This window comes from Hylobates moloch, unplaced genomic scaffold (assembly GCF_009828535.3).
Source record: "Hylobates moloch isolate HMO894 unplaced genomic scaffold, HMol_V3 SCAFFOLD_1, whole genome shotgun sequence".
Classification (NCBI taxonomy): Eukaryota; Metazoa; Chordata; class Mammalia; order Primates; family Hylobatidae; genus Hylobates; species Hylobates moloch.
In genome coordinates, this window is record NW_026652276.1 from 19,081,131 (window position 1) to 19,096,037 (window position 14,907).

General features: G+C 42.1%; 1 protein-coding gene across 1 annotated transcript; it reads right to left on the reverse strand.

The window, feature by feature from the left end:
* Positions 1-14,237: 14,237 nt before the first annotated feature.
* Positions 14,238-14,636, reverse strand: LOC116809450 (large ribosomal subunit protein eL31-like). Its single transcript, XM_032753314.2, has one exon. It carries the CDS (start codon positions 14,613-14,615, stop codon positions 14,238-14,240), a length of 378 nt encoding a protein of 125 aa, XP_032609205.1. The 5' UTR covers positions 14,616-14,636.
* Between the last annotated feature and the right edge of the window lie 271 nt (positions 14,637-14,907).

Below are 14,907 nucleotides of genomic sequence, written 5' to 3' on the forward strand. Positions count from 1 at the left end.
GAGGTGTTTGGGTCATGGGGCAGATCCCTCATGAATAGATGATTGCCCTCCCTGTGTGTGGGCGAGGCAGTGAGTGAGTTCTCACTCTATTCGTTCTCACCAGAGCTGGTTGTTAAAACAAGCCTGGCACCTCCCCCATCTCTTGCTTCCTCTCTGGCCATGTGGTTTCTGCACACACCAGCTCCCCTTCACCTTCTGCCATGAGTGGGGAAGCTCCCTGAAGTCCTCACCAGAAGTAGATGCTGGCACCATGCTTCTTATACAGCCTGCAGAACCATCAGCAAAATAAACCTCTTTTCTTTCTTTTTTTTTCTTATTGTTTTTTGAGACAGATCTTGCTCTGTCACCCAGGCTGTAGTGCAGTGGCACAATCTTGGCTCACTGCAACCTCTGTCTCCTGGGGTTCAAGTGATTCTCATGCCTCAGCCACTCAAGTAGCTGGGATTACAGGCGTATGCCACCATGCCTGGCTAATTTTTGTATTTTTAGTAGAGATAGAGTTTCACCATGTTGGCCAGACTGGTCTTGAACTCCTGGCTTCAAGTGATCCACCTGTCTTGGCCTCCCAAAGTGCTAGGATTACAGGTGTAAGCCACTGTGCCAGGCCAACCTCTTTTGTTTATAAATCACCCAGCCTCAGATATTCCTTTACAGCAACACAAAAACAGACCAAGATACTGAGTATCCGCAGAACTGTCACTAGTAAGCTGGGTGGCCTTGGCCAAATCACTCAGCTGCTCTAGGTCTCATTTTCCTGAAACACAAGAGAATGAGGCTACATGCACATTTCTTAATATTGCTGGCGTCAAGGACAGCTTTGAAAATCTGATGAAATAAATCTATACACTCATACGCTCAGAAAAATGCATATTGTGCCTAAATATTGAAACCACCTTTGTGAAATTGTGACTGAGACAGTGAAAGAGGTCCAATTTAAATGACTCCATCTTGCCTCTAACCTCCAAGCTGTTCTTGTTCATTCTTGGGCATAGGCTGAACTAATTTTGGGAGGAACTTAGTTTATAGTTTAAAACAAAGAGAGGATAATAGCCCTTTCCTGTAACAAACTTCCTTCATGCCTGGGGACTAGACTACTAACATTAGCCACAAGATTAGAAATTGTGGTTTAGTAGTCACATAGCTGGACACTACAAGATTCTGACCCTCCCTAAATTGCTTCTAAGATCACTGCTTGAGATGTTTTGCAGACTCTACCCTTGATGTATCAACCAGCACCACCCAGATCAAGAAACCAACCCATCTGACCTTGTGACCCCCCCCACCCAGGAAATGATTCAGCACAAGAAGACAGGGATGCCCCATGATTTCACCTTTGACCCAACCAATCAGCACTCCCCAACTCACTGCCCCTGCCCTCCCACCAAATTGTCTTTAAAAACTTTGATCCCCAAATGTTGGAGGAGATTGATTTGAGTAATAATAAAACCCCAGTCTCCTGCTCAGCCGGCTCTGCGTTAATTATCCTTTCTCTATTGTGATTCCCCTGTCTTGAGAAATCGGCTCTGTGTAGGCAGTGGGTAAGGTGAACCCATTGGGCGGTATTTTTGTATATCTGGAAGGGACAAAACTATGAAAATATAGGTGACAAACATTACTCATCTTTCCACATTCTAAAGAAGATACTGTATGTGCTCTACTTTCCTCAGGATCTTTGTTAAACAGATCAGGAACATGTAGAGAGGAGAACTGGACGTAACAAGAGAGGCTGGATTGATTTACCTAAGAAAGGTCAGGGCGCTGATGTAGGAGGTAAGAATAGATCTGGGGTAGATAAAATGTGCTTCATCAAAATTACAAAAGTGAAAAACAACCCATGGAATGGGAGAAAATATTCACACGTCATCTGTCTGACAAGGGACTTGTGTCCAGACTATGTGAAGAGCTCTTACTCACTCAACAATAAAAAGACAAATAACTAAATTTAAAAATGGGCAAAGAATTTGAAAAGACATATCCCCATTGAAGGTAGCCAAAAAGCTCATGAAAAGATATTCAGTCTTATTAGTCTCATTTGCCATAAGGGAAATGCAAATCAAAACCTACAATGAGATACCACTTTACATCAACTAGGATGGCTAGAATTTAAAAGATGGACAATAACGAGTGTTGGTAAGAATGTGGAGAATTAGAACCCTTACACATTGCTAATGGGAATGTAAAAGTGATTCAGCTACTCTGGAAAATAATTTTTCAGTTCCTCTAAAAGCTAAACATGACCTAGCAATTCCACTCCTAGCTATGTACCAAAGAGAATTGAAAGGAAATATTCACAGAAAAATTTGTACATGAATATTCATAGCAACGTTATTCATAATTACCAAAAAGTGGAAGCAGCTCGGATGCCCATCAGCCAATGAATGGGTAAACAAATATGGCACGTTTACACAATGGAATCTTATTCACTCATAAAAAGGAATGAGGGACTCATATCATGCTGCAACATGGATGAACCTTGAAAACACGCTGAAGGAAAGAAGCCAAGCATAAAAGGTTGTATTATTTCATTTATGTAAAATGCCAAGAACAGGCAAATCTAGAGAGACAGACAGTAGATTAGTGGTTGCCTGGGGCTGGAAGGACGGAACAATGGGGAGGGACTGCTAACCGGTACAGGTTTCTTTATGGGGTGATGAAAACGTTCTGGAATTGGTGATGGTTGCATAATCTTGTGACTATACTAAAAATCACTGATTTGTAGCCTTTGAAAAGTTAAATTTTAAGGTACATAAATTATATCTCAAGAAAAAGAATAGATTTGGGGGCACAGAGGAGAGAGGAAATGAGGATGACAAGGTCCCAGCATAAAGAGTTTTGGGAAGAATGAGAAAAGGCAGCTCAAGGTATCTTTGCCTTGATGTGTGAAATGTGGGAGAGATGAGTGGGTAAAGAGGATTTTTAGGAAGCTTGATGTATGTTTGGGATATGTTCCCACCTCCTTTCGTTACTTATTCTAGAAACTCCAGAAATTACATAGTTTAAAAAGGATTGTGGAATTGGATGTGTGAGTTTGTGGAATGTGGTATTGAACTGGGACTTCTTGGCTTACACATTCATTCAGTCAGCAAATGTTTATTGAGCATCTACTGAATGTCAGGCCCTGTTCTGTGAACCGTGGGATACAGTGGTGAATAAGACAGAATGAAGTGTTACCCTCCTGGAACTCATAGTCGTGTGTGTGTGTGTGTGTGTGTGTGTGTGTGTGTGTGCTCCAAATTAAAAATAGCTAATATAAAATGTCAGTAATTTGAAACCTGCCAATTTGGAATTTACGCTAATGTAAAGAGGGGCTGGGCTGAGATTTAGTTTTATATTTATCCATAAAAAAGATCTGGCAGAATAAACAATGTTAAAGTCAAACCACTTAACTAACTCACAGGCATTTCCTGAGGGTCTCCTGTGTCCAAGGAACTGAGATGACACCAAGAGGAGGCACTTGGTAGATGCTAAAACTGGAAGGAACTTGGGTGATGATGTAATAAAGACTTCAATCCCTTCACTGTACAGAGGAGGAAACTGATATTCAGAAGCCCAAGGGACGTGGCCAAGTTTCCACAGTTTGCTAATCACAGAGCTGGGATTACAGTCCAGGTGCCCTAATTCCAGGTTCAGTCAGAAGCATTAATTTGGAAATAATTGACATGTTAATGGAAGATTGTCTGTCTGCTAAACCAAGGACCTAACGTGCCCTCTGAAACAACATATTACTTCTAATTTCTGCTTCTACCCATTAACAATAATGAAACAGTATTTCATTCATTTTTTCCACCTATTTATTCAGGTTCTTTATGAAACAATACATCACTTCTTAATTCTGTTTTATCAGTTAGCAGTAATGATTGGCTAATTTTTTTCTTGCATTCAGCATTATACTCAGAACCATTAGGAGTGGGAACGTTATTTAGATACAGCCCCCGACTTCAAAAAGCTAAAAATCCAGAAGAGGAAATAAGACATGTTCAGAGATCATTATGATGTAGGGTAGATCTTGATGCCACCATGAGAGAGCCACCATTGACACCAGGCTCCCAAGGAGCCAGGTCACCTCTGCTTGGGTGAAGGAGAAAGCAGGAAAATGTATTCTGACTTTACAAAGCTTTAGAGAAATAAAGTCTGGAGTTCATTAAAAACTGTTCAAATCTTTGGGCAAGGAAAAGCATATAAACTGCAAGGGAAAAATAAGCAATCTCCTTAAAGCCCCCCAAACAATCATTATTTAACCACAAGGCACATTTTTTAAATTGGATACTGAGATTTTTAGAAGGCTTAAGCAATACTCTGGGCAAATATCTATAACTGCACTCAAGTTGACATCCATTACACCTACACTTAGACTAATGTTAAAACAATTTAAAAAATTCAGTTCCCTATAAACTGATACCTTTTGCTGCCGTGGTTTAAGTTGCACCTATAATTGTGTAAGGATCTGCTGAAATGACAGCGTTACATGTTTTTAATGAGGCTTGATGGTTTGTGATGGAATAAATACTTTAACATAAAACAAAATTCAATTTTATTAAGTTATAACTTACATACAGTAAAGTGAGGGGCTTTTTTGGTTTCAGTTTTTTGTTTGTTTGTTTGAAGACAGGATCTCACTCTGTGACCCAGGCTGGAGTACTGAGGTACGGTCACAGCTCCCTGCAGCTTCAGTCATCTGGGCTCCAGTGATCCTCCTACCTCAGTCTCATGAGTAGCTGGAACCACAGACACACACACACGTGCCCGGCAATTTATTTATTTATTTATTTTCATTTTTACTTATTTATTTGTTTTTAAATATTATTATTATACTTTAAGTTTTAGGGTACATGTGCACAATGTGCAGGTTTGTTACATATGTATCCATGTGCCATGTTGGTGTGCTGCACCCATTAACTCATCATTTAGCATTAGGTATATCTCCGAATGCTATTCCTCCCCCCTCCCCCCGCCCCACAACAGTCCCCGGTGTGTGATGTTCCCCTTCCTGTGTCCATGTGTTCTCATTGTTCAATTCCCACCTATGAGTGAGAACATGCGGTGTTTAGTTTTTTGTCCTTGAGATAGTTTGCTGAGAATGATGGTTTCCAGCTTCATCCATGTCCCTACAAAGGACATGAACTCATCATTTTTTATGGCTGCATAGTATTCCATGGTGTATATGTGCCACATTTTCTTAATCCAGTCTATCATTGTTGGACATTTAGGTTGGTTCCAAGTCTTTGCTATCGTGAATAGTGCCGCTATAAACATAAGCGCGCGTGTGTCTTTATAGCAGCATGATTTATAGTCCTTTGGGTATATACCCAGTAATGGGATGGCTGGGTCAAATGCTATTTCTAGTTCTAGATCCCTGAGGAATCGCCACACTGACTTCCACAATGGTTGAACTAGTTTACAGTCCCACCAACAGTGTAAAAGTGTTCCTATTTCTCCACATCCTCTCCAGCACCTGTTGTTTCCTGACTTTTGAATGATGGCCATTCTAACTGGTGTGAGATGGTATCTCATTGTGGTTTTGATTTGCATTTCTCTGATGGCCAGTGATGATGAGCATTTCTTCATGTGTTTTTTGGCTGCATAAATGTCTTGAAGTGTCTGTTCATATCCTTCACCTACTTTTTGATGGGGTTGTTTGTTTTCTTCTTGTAAATTTGTTTGAATTCATTGTAGATTGTGGATATTAGCCCTTTGTCAGATGAGTAGGTTGCAAAAATTTTCTCCCATTCTGTAGGTTGCCTGTTCACTCTGATGGTAGTTTCTTTTGCTATGCAGAAGCTCTTTAGTTTGTGCCCGGCAATTTTTTATAGAGATGTAGTCTCTCTATGTTGCCCAGGCTGGTCTCTTTCTTTTTCTATTTCGTTTTCTTTTTTTCTTTTTCTTCCTTTTTTTTTTTTTTTTTTTTTTTTTTTTTAGAGTCTCACTGTCACCCAGGCTGGAGTGCAGTGGTGTGATCTCAGCTCACTGCAACCTCCACCTCCCGGGTTCAAGTGATTCTCCTGCCTCAGCTTCTCGAGTAGCTGGGATTGCAGGCGCACGCCACCATGCCCAGCTAATTTTTGTATTTTTAGTAGAGATGGTCTTGAACTCCTTAGACCTGGGCTGAGTAGCTCACACCTATAATCCCAGCCTCCCAAATTACAGATATGAGTTACTTAGCCCAGCTCTAAGTGCGTTTTGATGAATGGAACACTTTCTGTTGTGATCCTCACAGTTAGCTATTAGCACACTAAAGAGCTGCAGAACTGAAGAAAGAGAAGCTGTCTAGGAATCAGTAATAATAGAAACCAAACATTTCAGCACATCCTGTATGCTCAGGCAGTAGAGTTTGCTCTTTACATGAATAACCTCAACTACTTCTTTCATTCCTACAGAAAAGGCACTTTTATAATCCCTACTTTACAGATGGAGAACCTCCAGCTTGCAGAGAAGTTTCTTGGCCAGGGTCACACATCCAGGAAGTGGCTTCCAAACTGGACTCTCCCTGAGCCAGCTCTACTACCTTGGGGGAGAATTTCATCCCTTTCTTGCCTCTGTCACTAACTGGTTTTGTGATTTGGGGAAATGCATTCGTCCTGGAGAAGGCTGGACTAACCTTCTGGTCCCCAGATGCCCCTAGTTCTCTTCCAGATCCCCACCATCCTGGTTCACAAGTGGAAATAAAACATTCTGACCAGCAGTAGCCCCAGGGCTAAAAGTCTCAAACAGCTCTCGAAGTTAAAGAAACAAGCAGAAATACCATATACGCTGGGACATAGCCCAGCTTGCTCCCACGCAAACTCTTCCTTCTTTTTCCCACCCTGAGCAGCTGGCACAGTGGCCAGTAGAATGCCATCGAGCAAAGTTCAGGAGGCTAAAGAAACACATGGTGAGGAAGTACATTTGGCCCCAGGCCAGCAGAACAATGTGGCCTCTATCCTCTGTTCTGGCTTCTCTGGTCTTGTCACATCTTCACAAACCATGAACAAAGAGATCTGAGCTGGCTGAGCCACCCTCGTTCTCCTGGCTTACATCACATCACCCCATTCGCTTCCTCCTCCCACCACCCCCTCTCAGCAATGAAAGTCGACCATTGTCAGGTATGCTCAGAGGAAAGTGTACAATGAGAATGGGGAGCTGGGAATAATAAGGATGCTTATTCTCTGCAGCAGGAGAGTGACTCTGGAGCCCTAGTTCCAAATTCTGACTCTGCCACCAAATGGCTGTACGGATTGGGGCGCTGAGATTTAAATCTCAATTTCTGCATTTGGAAGATGAGATTAATAATAACTTCAGAACGCTCCTTTGAAAACCAAGAGAGAGAATGCACATAAATGCCACAAGTAAATCCCAGAGTATGGCTTCCTGGCATATTTGACTTGACAGCACTGTGAGGAAAGGATTAGATTTGCACAGTGATTTGGGTAAACAGGTAAAGAGGCGCAGAGGGAGTTTTCACTGCTCTGGGACTCTGGTAGCCCTAGAGACTCCTGCCACTCCAGTCCCCTCTTGGTAACTCCCAGGACTGAGGGGTCAAAAATTCATCGCACTTGCGACATCTGTGTGTCAAGGCACACCTCTTCACGGGCTCCATTATAAACTTTCTTAGAAAAGTATGAATTGAATGGAATGATCACATTGATGTGAGTAAATCATTTTACCTCCCTTTACTCAATACTGCCTAATCACTGAGACCACGATATCATTTGTAAAAATAACCCAATGGCATATTCAGACCAATGGTGAGAGTAGGGATGCTTTTGGTTGCAAACATCAGAAAACCAGATTGATCTTGGCTACATTGCTCTTGCATAACAGGGAGACCTAAGTTAGTTACTGGTGTTTGTTTGGGATATATCGATGCCAGGGTTTTGGACTGGTGTCTTCATAACTCCTTTGGAATTGCCCTCATGGTTTGTTAAGATGACCACAGACAGCTCCAAAATGACATCATCATACTGTTCAAAAGCAGGATGCAGAATCTTTCTCCTTGTGCACTAACCTCCCATCAGGTAGGAGGAAACATCTAGAAGCCCCTAAGCAGACTCCCTTATATCTCATTGGCCAAAACTAGGTCACATGGGCATTCTTGGCTGAGAGGAAGACAGAGAAAGCAAGTATCCAGCTCGTTTAATAGGACACCAGCCAGGGGGATGGGAGGGGGTTTTCTGAGGAGTTAATTATTAGTGTTTGACTAAAGCTATGCAAAGTATTTCTGTTATAATTTAAAAAGAAAAACAAGTCTTATTTCCGGATATTATCCAAACAAACTGACTTCCTATTATTCAAGTATATAAACAAAATTTTAAAAACCAGAGGATCTGCAGTTTCTACAACACCTGCCAACCCTCTGCAGACATTTGGCAGCTTGGCCTATAACAGTTTGCTCAGATTTCTTAAAATAGGAATTCCCACTTTCTCCCATGAAAGTTCCGGGATTCTTTCAAATGTCTCAAGTCTTAAGTCCAAGAGTGTCCTTTAAATTGCCTCTTTGCCCTAGTGCTTTCATGGTACTCTTGACACTGATCACGTCACATAGAGGCTTCTACTACATTTATATCTCAACATCTTGTTGGAAGGTAGTCTTTAAAATATGAAGTAGTGTTTTTTGTTATTTTAAAGTATAAAATGTCAATATTAAAAACAATAAAAATATTAAAATACATTTTAACGTCACCATGGGCATGGATTAATCAATCAAACAGTCCTAGCTTATAATGAAAACCAGCAGTCTTCTGCCTCACCTTCCAATCCTGCTTCCAGAGTCAGTAATTTTCAACTCCTTTTGCTTTTTCTGTATGTCTACATTACATGCTTAAACTGCTGCTTCTTCACTTTTTAATTTTAGACCTCATCTGTTAGCACTCTCCCATGCAACAGGAGGATTTGACTCCCTCGCATTCTTGCACCTATTTTTCTCCTCCACCCATCATCTCCATGTAGTTATGTCACTTTCTTTTTTTAATAAATGTTCCTTTTTACATTACATTCTGTTCTTGTTTTAGTGTTGTAAAATTTTCTCTTATCTTTCCAAAAATATCAATGACCATTTTCTGAAGTTTTCTCCTGCTATCTTCATCTCTCCCGTGTTCGTTGTTTGGTATATTCTCTCCTGTTGAAGCCTTTCTTGAAATGTCTGGTGATTCCTGGATGTCCATTACTGTCACTAAAAGCTGAGTGGCAGCTCTGTGTGAATAGACTGTTGGTAGGCTTCGCTATGGTGTGGCAGATGGGGACCTACAGAAATTGGAACCTGGCGGGTCTTCCGTCCTCTGTTGGTCAGTTTCCCCAGAGAGGAACTCGCCAGTCTCCCGTTGGAGGAATATAAAAGTGGCTGCCTAGGATCATGGGAATCTACTGTGGGAAGGGGACTAAGGAATTTATCATCTAATAGGAAGTTCCACTGAATCTGCTTTAAGGGCACTTCACCACCCCCAACCCCTTGGTTGAGCCTGGTGTCCCAGAGCTCAGAGGTTCCCTAAAATTTCCAAGAGCAAAGCTCCAGCGCCTATCCAGGTAGGGGGTGCCCGTGCTCCAGGAACTAGAGCAGGAAATCTGAGAGCCTGACTGCTACTTCAAGGGACTTCCCATTCCTGTCTCTGGATTTTCCCTCCACCCTCAACCTTCAGAGGTAGGTGGTGCCTTCCACAGCTCAGCTTCTCCCAGGCTCTGCCGTGGGAATGAGCTTACTCCTTACCGGACTTTCCCCTTCAATTCTCTCTGGCATTAAGTTTCTGCTTGTTCTGCTCTGCCAGGTCAGTTTCCACTTGTCCGTCTGTTTTCCATTTTGCAAAATAGTGTTGACATCACTTTCTCCTCTTACTCATCTCCTGTTCTCTTTGGGTCTTTCTTACTTTTGACCATTTTTATTCCTTTATTTACTAGAGTTTCGGGAAGGAATAAATATTAATGCAGGCACTCAATTTATGATGTTTAACTGAAAGTAATGAATGTTTAACTTTTAGATGTCTAATTTTAGCTCAGCATATGCCCACTTACGTGTGTGTGTGTGTGTGTGTGTGTGTGTGTATTTAGAGAGTCAAGGCAAAAATTTTTATGTCTTAGGTGAGAGAAACACTACACTTTCCAGCTTTCTTGCAGCTTGCTGCCATGTGGCTAAGTTTAGGCCAATATAATGAAAGTGGAAGTGGTGTGTGCCACTTCTGAGCCTTGGCCTTAACATACAACTCAGTGCTTCTCTGGTCCTTTCCTTCTGTCTTCCCCGTGGGCTGCAATGTGGAAGTGGTAGCAGCCAGCTTCAGCTCAACAAAGACAACACCCTAGGGGCTGGTGAACAGCAGGATGGAAAGGACTTGGGTCTCTAAACGAACACATGAAGCAGAGCCACCCACCATCCTGGACCATTTGCCTCTAGACTATTAGGTAAGAAAGAAATCAGCTTCTTGGTCAGGCCTCTGTAATTTGAGGTTGCTTTGCGGCTGAGCCCGTGCTTTCATGAAACCCTGTTCAATGGCTCCCAAAGTGAGTGTATGGATAAGCTGCATTTCGATTGCCTGGGGCGATTAAAATATTTACTGAATCCCAGATGCCACTCTCAGAGATGTTGATTCACTCAGTCTGGGATACAGTGCAGAAATCTTTTCTTTTTTTAACTACCTAGATTTTTCCGATACGTTGCCAAGATTATGAAGCACTGACCTCGTCCAACTTACTGAAAAATGTTTTCTTTACATTCCCATGATTTTCTCCTTCCCCATTCATTTTCTCTCCGTCTCCATATTCTCTTCCTGACTCCTTTGTTAAAAGTCAAATGTAAATGTTATTGTAGGAGACAGTTGTTTTGTTTTTCCAGAATCATTTCACCCTGATTTTCCTTTGGGGAACCCCTTATTTTCTTTTTTTTTCTTTTCTTTTTTTTTGACACGGGGTTTCTCTCTGTCGCCCAGGCTCGAGTGCAGTGGGGCGGTCTCGGCTCACTGCAAGCTCCTCGTCCCGGGTTCACGCCATTCTCCTGCCTCAGCCTCCCAAGTAGCTGGGACTGCAAGTGCCCACCACCACGCCCGGCTAATTTTTTGTATTTTTAGTAGAGATGGGGTTTCCGTGTTAGCCAGGATGGTCTCGATCTCCTGACCTCGTGATCCGCCCACCTCAGCCTCCCAAAGTGCTGGGATTACAGGCGTGAGCCACCGCGCCCAGCTGGGGAACCCCTTATTTTCTATACTCAGTCTACGTAGTTCAGACAAACCAGCCATCCGCATCGTACCCCTAGCTCTTGGGAGCACACTCAACTGCACAGCGTAGACCAGGGCAATCAGCATATTCCAACCTCTTGACCGTACTGATGGTTCATAGATGGATAAGTCAGTTCAGTGAGACCCAGTCCTAGGGGAAATAAAAACTATTCTTCCCCAGAAAATGCTGACCTGGTGGGATGTGTCCCTGCAGCTGCTGGTAGCCATCTTACCACCACAAAAGGAGTCTAAGAGTGAAGTCCACACAGTGGAGACAGGAGAGGAGAGACAGTGCAAGACTGCATTCTGATGATAGCATTTTTTTTTTTTTATTTTTGGTTTTTTGAAGACTGAGTTTTGCTCATCACCCAGGCTGGAGTGCAATGGCATGATCTCAGCTCACTGCAACCTCTGCCTCCTGGGTTCAAGCGATTCTCCTGCCTCAGCCTTCCGAGTAGCTGAGATTACAGGTGTGTGCCACTACACTTGGCTAATTTTTTGTATTTTTAGTAGAGACAGGGTTTCACCATTTTGACCAGACTGGTCTCGAACTCCTAACCTCAGGTGATCCGCCTGCCTCAGCCTCCCAAAGTGCTGGAATTACAGGTGTGAGCCACCGCGCCTGGCCCTGATGATAGCATTTGAGTATCTGGATCTGTGCCTAAATCCCTAGGCTTTTCAGCATGTAACTCAATATTTTTTAAGGAAGAGAGTGTCCTGACTATTAAGTATATATACATATTAGTATATTTATAATGTTATATTATTTTATTATAATTATATATGCATATATAGCTTATATGTAATGTTTATATATACTTATACATCTATACATACACACATTATAATTATAAAATTAACTGTTAAGTTCAAAAACAAGACGTTTCTAAGTAAATGAACAGGTAACATTTTAAAGATATTTTCAAAAAGAATAATCATAGATCAACATATCTAATATATCACTCTCCTGTTTTAAATAGTATTTAGGCCCAAGTGTGGTGGTTTACACCTGTAATCCCAGTCCTTATGGAAGCCAAGAAGGGAAGATTGCTCGAGGCCAGGAGTTTGAGACCAGCTTGAGCAACATAGCCAGACCCTGTCTCTACAAAAATTTTTAAAAAGTAGGCAGGTGTGGTGGTATGTGTCTGTAGCCTCAGCTACTCCAGAGGCTGCAAGCAGGAGGATTACTCGAGCCCAGGGGTTCAAGGTTTCAGTGAGCTATGATCATGCCACTGTACTCCAGCCTGGGCAACACTGTGAGACCCTGTCGCTGAATAAATATATCTAGGGTATTTTCATCTCTGAATTTTCTTAAAGCTTATGCAAACAGACCTTTGAGAAATTATGCAAATGTCTACGTTACAGTGCCAATTTTCTGGTTACAGTACTAGACTGTGTTCTAGAGTTTTCTCAGGTCAGATCTGATCTAGTTTTGCAAGCACTATAAGACAACTTAAAGCAAAATATGTAAAATATATTAGGCCTCTTGGCCCAGGAATACAGATTTTCAGTGTTAAGGGTATTTGATAAACTTTAATTTGCTCATGATAAGGAACATAATTTAGAAGCAGGCTTTTCTTGAGGCTCTCAGGAAAATTAAAGTGGGTCTGATAGATTGAGGTTGTCATCACTTTCCAATATCCCACATTCAAGGCACAGAGGCTGTATGCGGCGGTACTGTGGATGGACCTCCCAAAGCCGTTCCTACACTCCTCTCACACATGGGGTCAGGGCTGGCACACCATGGCCCAAATCCAGTAGGCTGCTAACTTTTGTATAGCTGTGACCTAAGAATGGTTTTCATATTTTTAAATGGTTGAAGAAAGACCAAAAGAAGAATTTTAAACGGTTGAAGACCAAAGACCGAAAGAGTATTTTATGAAAATCATATGAAATTCAAAATTCAGCATCCCTAAATGAAGTTTCATTGGAATATAGTCACATTTATTCATTTATATATTATCCATGGCTGCTTTTGCACTATAATGGCAGAGATTAGTTGTAACAGAGACCAAAAGGCCTGCAATGCCAAAGTTATTTATTATCTTGGTAGTTACAGAGACAGTTTGTTGACTCCTGCAACACAGAATAGAAAGTCAGATACTTTCTCAGCCATATTTGTACCTGGGAGTGACCCACGTGACCCAGTTCTGACAATGAGATGTCAAGGAAAGTCTGCAAGAGGGATTTTGGGAAAGAAGAGTGTTTCCTAAATAAAGTAGAAAACGGCCAGGTGTGGTGGCTCAAGACTGTAATCCCAGCACTTAGGCCAAGGAGGGTGGATCACTTGAGCCCAGGAGTTTGAGATCGGCCTGGGCAAAGTAGTGAAACCCTGTCTCAAAAAATAAATAAATAAAATAAATAAAAATAAAAAAAATATATTTTTAAATTAGCCAGGTGTGATGGTGTATGCCTGTAGTCCCAGCTACTCAGGAGGCTGAGGTGGGAGGATCGCCTGAGCCTGGGAGATCGAGGATACGATGAGCCATGATTGACCAGTGCACTCCAGTCTACATGACAGAATGAGACCCTGTCTCAAAAATAAATAAATAAAGTAGGAAACTTTAACCTAGATGTGATATCTGGAACTGTGGTGACAATTTTGCCACCATAATGAAACAAGCATGAGGCTGCAGCATTCCTATCCAGAATATTCCTGGGTATGTTGGTCAAAGATCCAGTGTTTCTTGTCTCTGGAAGTGGAGTTGATTTGAAGCCATGTTTGGTTTGCCTAAACCTAGTCTCGACAGTGGTCACTGGGGAGAGAATAATTTAGACAGATGCTTCTACTGGGAATCTCCATTTCTTTAGGAATTTGATTGTGGTCACTAACCACAGATTCCAATTGAGGGGAGTTCAATCTGAGCCCAAATTAAATCTGCCAAGGTACTTGGAGTAGGAAGGACATAAACACAAGTTTAAAAAGCTGTGTTTCAAGATAAAATGTGCTCATTAACTGTGGCAAAGATGTAAACATATCAATCATTGCTAATTCCCACTACTCAGTGAATTTTTTTTTTTTTTTGCTATTTTATAACTTTATTTGATGTATTTGATGATCAGCGATTAGTTCTCATCCACATTGACTGTCCGTAGATTTTTGAAAGTGGTAACAGGTACATAGGTAACCAAAGTATAGAGCTTATTTGGTGAATCTTCACCCTCATTACGTTTTCTGGATAACCACACATGGATTCCGTATAGGATATTCCTTATTCCTTTGGCCCAGAGAGCTTTGTTGAGCCTGGTGTCAATGCGCACATCTGTAATTCCCATCTCCTTCATGGCAAATTTCCGAATCTCTTCTAGTGCCCGAGGAGCACGCTTCTTGAAGCCCACTCCTTGGGTGCGCTTGTGAATGTCGATGGTGTGTTCTTGGGTCACCACCTTGTTGATGGCAGAAGGGCCCTTTTTCTTCTCTCCACCCTTCTTTGCGGGAGCCATTCTGCCAGGTTTAAGTTGGAAAGGAAGTTTTGTTTTTTTTTGTTTGTTTTTTTGAGACGGAGTCTCGCTCTGTCGCCCAGGCTGGAGTGCGGTGGCGCGATCTCGGCTCACTGCAACCTCCACCTCCCGGGATCAAGCAATTCTCCTACCTCAGCCTCCCGAGTAGCTGGGATTACAGGCATGTGCCACCACACCCAGCTAATTTTTGTGTTTTTAGTAGAGATGGGGTTTCACCATGATGGCCAGGCTGGTCTCGAACTCCTGACCTCAAGTGATCCACCCGCCTTGGCCT